Below are 8,288 nucleotides of genomic sequence, written 5' to 3'. Positions count from 1 at the left end.
TCATTCATAACAGATCCACAAGTTGTGAGTGTTTTAAGATCAGTTATTTTGAGTGAAGAGACTTGGTGTGAAGGAGAAGGGGTGTGTGTGTGTGTGTGTGTGTGTGTGTGTGTGTGTGTGTGTGTGTGTGTGTGTGTGTGTGTGTGTGTGTGGGGGGGGGTAGGGTCCAGAGATGTAGTGGAGCAGAAATAAAAGTATTGGAAATTGGAAATACTCAAGTAAAGTACAAATACCTCACACTTTTACTTACGTACAGTACTTAAGTAAATGTACTTAGTTACTTTCCACCACTGATGTTACGTATGTATTTGTGACCATATGATTGTAGTCAGCAACAAAGGGAAAGGTGTAGTAATGACATGCTTTGAGTGACTGATAAGCTCTGACTCAATGTGAGAAGTGCAGCTATGTATGTCTACCCTCTAAACATTATGAAATACTATCATTCATGAATGATCTTTGGTTCCTTAAATAAAGGGGGTCCCCAGCTAACAGAGTTAATAGAGCATCAACATCAGTTTAAACCCCTTTTTAAACAAAACTATTTTACACTATTACACTATAAAGTAGCCGATCTACAAGCTCATAGCTTGTATTTTCTAAACGTTTAGAACAATCTGGTCCCTGGCACAAAATGTTTTGAGAAGGGGTCCGTGGCAATAATACATGTCATTTTGGGCAGTGGTGGAAAAAGTACTCACATTTTTTACTTAAGTAAAAGTAGCAATACCACATTAAAAAAAATATCTGAGTACAAGTAAAAGGCCTGTGTTCAAAATGTTACTTGGGTAAAAGTACCAAAAGTAAATGTTCTAAAATGTTTGAAAATAGCAGATCTGCAAGCTTAATTCACAACTGATCCACAAGTTGTGAGTGTTGTAGATTTGTTATTTTGAGTGAAGAGGCTTGGTGTGAAGGAGACGGGGGGGTGTTTGTGTGTGTGTGTGTGTGTGTGTGTGTGTGTGTGTGTGTGTGTGTGTGTGTGTGTGTGTGTGTGTGTGTGTGTGTGTGTGTGTGTGTGTGTGTGTGTGTGTGTGTGTGTGTGTGTGTGTGTGTGTGTGTGTGTGTGTGTGTGTGTGCATGAGCAGCATGCAGTGGTTTTAGCTGAACTAATCTATCGTATCAGTGTTTAAATATTAACATTTGTTCCTGTGTGTGTGTGTGTGTGTGTGTGTGTGTGTGTGAGAGAGAGAGAGAGAGAGAGAGAGAGAGAGAGAGAGAGAGAGAGAGAGAGAGAGAGAGAGAGACTTAAAATACTAAAAGTTTATTCAAAGTTATTTTATAAATCTTTATGTATTAAATGAATGCATCTTCTGTATCAATAGAACATTATGTAAAACTATATGTCCATACCTTGGCCGATACTACTACAATGTCTATCTAAAGTCGTAGGCTTAATTTAAATCTGGAATGTAATAATAATAAAATAATAATAATTATATATAGCACAAATATGTTAATTGAACCAACAGAAACAGATGACAGTATGTATTCAATGTGAGAGTTGCATAGACAGACAGACAGACATAACAATAACAAAAATAGGCAAGTTAATGGAACAGTAGGTCTGCTACATATTATGTTTAATAGCTGTCTTTGTTTTAACAGGATATATGTGGTGTTTGTTCCAATGATACTGTCTGTCTGTCTGTCTGTCTGTCTGTCTGTCTGTCTGTCTGTCTGTCTGTCTGTCTGTCTGTCTGTCTGTCTGTCTGTCTGTCTGTCTGTCTGTCTGTCTGCCTGCCTGCCTTCACTGACAAGGTTTTACATAAAAAAAATATATATATTGTTATATTATCATAAAAGTATTAGTGTGTTGCCAATTGTTTGGGGGCACACATAACCTCAGGACCCACAGGTTGAGAATCACATGTTGAGAATCACTGAGCTATATAGTCAGTCCTTTCCTCTGCAAACAATACAGTTCCACAGCTCACAACGTGTCGCGATTGTGAGCTTGTAGAGCTGCTATTTTCAAACATTTTAGTACTTTTAATTTTGGTACTTTAAGTAGATTTTGATGCCAACGTTACTTTTACTCAAGTAACATTTTGAACACGGGCCTTTTACTTGTAACAGAGTGTTATTATATTGTGGTATTGCTACTTTTACTTAAGTAAAATATCTGAGTACTTCGACCACCACTGACTGAGGGGATGGAGGGGGAATGAAGTCAGGATATAGGTAAATCCTGAGTTTATAGGCCTACTTGCATTGGGCACCGGAAATAGCAGATCTGCAAGCTCACAACGCTTGGTGATGATGACACAGTGTGAGCTTGTAGATTGGTTATTTTTTGTGTAACGGTTGCAAAACTACATTACCAGGCTTAACATGCAACTGCTTTAGACTAGACAGGGTGTGTACAAAGAAAGCACATGCAAAAATCAATACACAAACCAGGGGAGATATGCAGTCATCAACCAATCCTGGCCAATCAACACCAACTTTAGTTTGGTTTAGTTAACTTCAGTTTATTTTAAAAGCCATAACACAAGTTAAAACGATTTGAGGATATAACACAATCAAGACCAGGACTTATTTCCATTGTGGTCCTCTTACCCATAACAAGAATAGAGCACCGAAGTCTGACGTCATTTACACATCCTACCTGGTTCGCGGTTTTCCACACCCGTTCTGAATCCCCATAGACCAGTGGTTCTCAAACTTTTTCATGTCAAGGACCCCCAAATGGACACTTATTAACCCGCGGACCCCCATTTGAAAAGATACATTTTAAGGACCCCCAGTTTGACATGCATTAGGGCTACGGACCCCCATTTAATGGCATTTCTATCTCTGGGACCCCAATTCATGTTGTAAAATCAATGTTATCTTAACTCTGAGAGTGTACAAATGGAACCGTTAGGGTCCATTTGGTTCCATTTGTGCACTCTCAGAGTTACAGACCCATAAGGGTCCATTTGGTTCCTATCCATCATTTAGCTGGGGACCCCCTGGAACCCCCTCAAGTACCCCTGGGGGTCCCCGGACCCCACTTTGAGAACCAATGCTCTACTCAATCCCATTTCTTCTTTCTTGTTTTCTTTCTTGTTTTCTGTTCAGTTCCTGTGGCAGACATCAAGGCGTTGTTAACAGGTAAAGACTGTCCTCACATGAAGGAGAGCAAAGGCAAACAGACCAAGGTGAGCAACAGTTCCACTCCCTCCGTTCTCCATAGTCTCACGGCAAGCTATGATGACTAATACTGACTATATTGACCATTTCGGTCAGACTAAAACTAAAACATTTCAGTTCACTAAAATATGAATAAAACTAAATGGAAATGTATTCAAAAGACTATGACTAAAACTACATCAACACATTTGCTGTGAACATGGACTCCCACCTAGAGCTCCTGTGCAGTTTGTAATAACAGAAAGTTTTACCACCCTGTGTGATAGCAGTAATGGCCGCCCTGTGAACATGGTCAATGATTTGCCATAGTCCAGTATGTATCATGATGCAGCATATCCTATATCATGTCAGTGTGACAGAAAATGTGTGCTGTGATTCATTGTTGTGGCTGTAGCCTTAAACCCCTTTCTCTTCGTGTGTGTGTGTGTGTGTGTGTGTGTGTGTGTGTGTGTGTGTGTGTGTGTGTGTGTGTGTGTGTGTGTGTGTGTGTGTGTGCGCGCGCGCGTGTGTGTGTGTGTGTGTGTGTGTGTGTGTGTGTGTGTGTGTGTGTGTGCGCGACCCTCTGTAGGAAGTGCTGGATCTAGCGTTCAGCATCACATACGATGTGGAGGAATACAGCCTCAACTTCATCGCCTCGTCCAGAACCGACGTGAGTCTAGTTCCCTCAAATAATCAAGCCTGTGTCCTTCCTTTATTCTTTCTTTCTGTCCTTCTTCCATTCATCTAATTACCTGCGTGGGTATTCAATGTATTTATTAGTTTTCTTTTTAAATCGGATGAGGAGGATGGGCTGGTTAGTTACCTGATGGAAATGAGCATTATTCCGTACTAGAGTTTCGGGGGGCTACGCCCCCCTCAACCCCAGCCGCGCACGGGGCCCAGCGTGGCCGCGTGTGGACCCCCTGTAAGTGTAGGGGCGCGTGGGGACCCCCGTAGAAGAGGGCGGGGCCCTTGGGATGGGTGTTGTTTGTTTGATGTAGGTGGTTGCTTCTTTCTGGCGCTGGCTGTGCAAACCTGGCAACCCAGTGCATGCTGCCGGTGGCGTTACACCAGAAATGGTTCCTGGAGAAAATGGTGACCAAAAATTTTTTTTGGAAAAAAAGGAAAAAACCCCCGCACCGGCGCGCACGGGGCCCAGCGTGGCCGCGTGTGGACCCCCTGTAAGTGTAGGGGCGCGTGGGGACCCCCGTAGAAGAGGGCGGGGCCCTTGGGATGGGTGTTGTTTGTTTGATGTAGGTGGTTGCTTCTTTCTGGCGCTGGCTGTGCAAACCTGGCAACCCAGCGCATGCTGCCGGTGGCGTTACACCAGAAATGGTTCCTGGAGAAAATGGTGACCAAAAAAAGGAAAAAAAAAAACGCACCGGCTGCCTGCTGTTGTGGTGATTAGGTCGTGCGCACGGTAAACGGTACGAAGCTGCCTCCCCTTCCGTTTTGTCCGACATTTGGTGAGTAGAATTAATTATGTTGCGCGGTGGAAAAGGTGTAGTGAGCAATGAGATGTCCCCTACGCGAGGCGTAAATTCAGCGCGGCCGCCGTGGCGAGTCAGTTGGCGACATGTGGTCTGGCGGTGCGTTGTTTATTCTATAACAGAGCTGTGGGGTGTCGCCACCGAGGGTGCGGAAGTCGGTCGCCATTTATATAGTTAGATTGACACAGCTCTGAATGTGATACACACCTGCCCCCTGGTGGTGTAACATAAGAACACACGTAGATGATTTGCCTGTCTAGTTGGTGTGGAAGTATTGTTGGAAAGGTTCTGGGAGGTTGGCTCGGCACTCTGATAGTTAATGTTGTAAATGAAGATACATGTTTGGAGGATGTTTATATCAACATATTTTAAGATGTGTGAATAGAGGTGAAGGATCGATTACTTTTTAGATTAATCGAATAATCGAGAAGTGTTTTTTTGTAATAAAAAAAAGTTGGAAAAAAAGAAAAAAGTAATATTTTTATATACATATATCAACAAGTCGATTAACCACGTGGTTAATCGTTAAACAGCCTTATTTTATGCTATAAAAATGGACGACTTCACCCACTTTCAACCTTATCTTCATATAATTGGTCCTCACTAATGCTTGGTCCTACCAGTGACATCATCGGTAGGCAGGTTTGGACATTTGAAACGAGATTTCAAATGAGCTGTGTCATTTTAAGATTTCTTTGGGCTATTTTTTTTTAAATAGTGAAGATTTGTGCAGATCTTTGAATACATATATTTTTAAAGCGAACATTTTTAACTCTGTTACAACTTCTGGGGGGGTCCCTGGAACACAATATTTTGAGGTGGGGGGGTCCACGGCCAAATACATTTTAAAAAAAACTGTCAGGATTTAGAAGACATTTGTAGAATCACCCAGAAGCAAATATTTGAGTTACAAATGTTCGCTTTAAAAAATATAGATTTAAAGATTTGCATATATTTTCACGATTTTTCTAAAAAATAGCAGATATATAAGCTCATAGCGTGGCACTCGATGCTGCGCTATGAGCTTGTATATCTGCTAATTTTTTAATAGCCTAAAGAAATCTAAAAATGACAGAGATGCGTTCCCGGTCTTAACTCTTAAACTGACAGAGTTTTTTTTTTTGTACTCACAGACTGCCAGCATGTTTACAGCTTAAACGTAGGGAAAAAAAATGTTTTTGTCCGTTTATTTTTTAACATTGAAGTGAATGGAGCAGCAACTTTTTGGAAAATGTTATCTCCTGGTTCTTTGTGAAGAACGGAAAAACGGAAAAACCCCAAAAAATAAAGAATAATTTTAGATTTTTTATTTTGTAAAAATGTATTTTTTTGCCAAAACGTTTTTGGCAGAAAATGGGTTAAATCAGTATTTAATCAATGCATCCTTGCCGTTGTTGTTGTCGTTGTAGTTCTGCCTGTGGACGGACGGTCTGAGCGTGCTCCTGGGCCGCGACATGAGCAGCGAGTCCATGCGCAGCGAACTGGAGATCCTGCTCTCCATGGAGATCAAGCTCCGCCTCCTGGACCTGGAGAACGTGCCCATCCCGGACAACGCCCCGCCCATCCCCAAACCGCCCAGCAACTACAACTTCAACTACGACTTCAGCCAAGCTGAATAGTACCCTGTGTGTGTGTGTGTGTGTGTGTTTGTGTGTGTATACACTTGTATTACTATACTTGTGAGTCCTCACAATGTGTGAATTACAGTCTTTACTACTGTATTTTCTGTTTTCTGCTATTGTGGGGAAAGCTTCCACAGAAAGTAGCAGATCGACGAGGGGCTATTTTTCAGTGGATGCTTTCCCACAATACGGATAATGGGGTTTAAGTGGTTAACACATTAACCGCCAAGAACGTAGTCCTGCGGTCCGTTAAATCCAACTGTTAAGCGCCGAGACCGTAGTGCTACGGTCCGGGTGCTTTTTCCTTTTTTTCGAACATTTTTTTTTTTTTTTCAATTTTCTGCACGGACCATTTTCAGTGTAACACCACCGGAAGTCGAAACTATTTGCGATCCCGTTTTTCGTTTCCCGTCGGCCTCCATTCTAAGGCGCACACTAAAACCCCTGTAGTTTTTTCTCCTCGCATTTCCCATGTTAACATAAACGGTCAGAACTCAAACATGGCGGCTCCGTTTGACACGTGGTCTGGACTAATAGACGCAGGGACATGTGCACGTTGTTTACAAACAGTCCATCGTGCATTCTAAAGGATTTTAACGGGGCCTATGGCGACGTGAAAAAAACAAAAAACAACAATAAAACCTTGGCACTGGTGAGTACATTCTGAGATTAGCCCTTGGCAGTGGATGTGTTAATAACAGTAAAGATTCACATTTATAAAATTGCCATCCTAAAAATGTTGACGTACTCGCAAGTATAGAAATACAAATAAGTGTGCGTGCGTGTGTGCGACTGTGTGTGTGTGTGTGTGTGTGTGTGTGTGTGTGTGTGTGTGTGTGTGTGTGTGTGTGTGTGTGTGTGTGTGTGTGTGTGTGTGCGTGCGTGCGTGACACATTGGAAAACGTCACAAACCGTTGACTGTCATTAGGTAATTACTGTACGACATAAACTGACTCTTCTCATGACAGCGGAGGGGAACTACAGCTCAATGCAATATGTTTGTTCTTGTTCCAACTTCTTTATTTTTTTGTGTGTCAGCTCTTCTCTTTTTATTTATTGTTTTATTCCCCCAAAAGAATCTTAAAACTCAGAAAACCTCTTAGGGTTGATCATTATTTCTTAACCCTTTAAGACCTGAGGCCGCCTCTAAAAATGTTCTAAATCCTTACAGTTTTTCGGAAAAAAATTATTAAAAAATTATTTTCACGATTTTTCAAAAATAGCAGATCTACAAGCTCATAGCGCGGCACTCGGTGCCGCGCTATGGGCTTGTAGATCTGCTATTTTTGAATAGCCAAAGACATCTAAAGTGACACAGATGCGTTCCAGGTATCAATGGGTTAAATAGAAACTGTTTAATCGTTAAGTGGACTCTGACTCCATTAGACAATTCCCACTTTTTTTTGTTTTATCCATGAGAAACGTTTATTTTTATATGTGCAATAGCAGCATAACGGTGAGGATTCTCCAATCGTAGGCTATACGTATATATACCGTAGGCTACCCCACAGCGCTGCAAAATGAATCAATAAAACAGGCAATAGGCCTACATGAAAAAATGTGTAACTTAAATCGATGTTAAAAAAAATGATTATGTGTTTTAATATTAGCCCCAGACTTTATGAATGATCAACAGAAAACACACGTGGGCATTGAGCATTGGCATAGCCAGTGACTGACAAATATGATTTCTCCATTTCCTCACATTTAACACATCGGGTGCCAGCATTTTTTCATAACAACTTACCGTGGGTGCCAGCATTCTCCCCATTGACTGCGCTTTGCTGTTTAAAGCTTCCGCGTGCGTTACAAGCAAATCCACGCCAAAAAAAAGCATCGATTCATGTTGTGCCATGAGCCTGGCTACAGCCTGGAACCATAACATTTCCCTCGCGAGTTACAACGGGGGGGGATCGCGCATCGCGCATGACCGGAGATATAGGCGTTTCAAAGTAGGAAATAGACAGGAAGCGGATGGGAAAAAAAATGTTGTTTCCAGTGAGTGATCTGGCACTTCCTTCGCAGGATTACAATGGGTGCTCCCAGAGCTGCTCTAGCC

General features: G+C 41.9%; 1 protein-coding gene across 1 annotated transcript; it reads left to right on the top strand.

The window, feature by feature from the left end:
* Nucleotides 1-2,262: 2,262 nt before the first annotated feature.
* On the top strand, nt 2,263-6,437 carry LOC311047836 (engulfment and cell motility protein 3-like; the record flags this gene model as incomplete). The annotated part of the gene is made up of 4 exons (XM_084060787.1): nt 2,263-2,272; nt 3,067-3,146; nt 3,707-3,787; nt 6,017-6,437. 4 exons carry the CDS (start codon nt 2,263-2,265, stop codon nt 6,224-6,226), a joined length of 381 nt encoding a protein of 126 aa, XP_083916913.1. The 3' UTR covers nt 6,227-6,437.
* Between the last annotated feature and the right edge of the window lie 1,851 nt (nt 6,438-8,288).

The sequence above is a fragment of the Gymnoscopelus microlampas genome (genome assembly GCF_963454915.1).
Source record: "Gymnoscopelus microlampas genome assembly, chromosome: 6".
NCBI classification, from domain to species: Eukaryota; Metazoa; Chordata; class Actinopteri; order Myctophiformes; family Myctophidae; genus Gymnoscopelus; species Gymnoscopelus microlampas.
The sequence above is the reverse complement of the archived record's forward strand: the minus strand, read 5'-3'. Positions and strand labels throughout refer to the sequence as shown.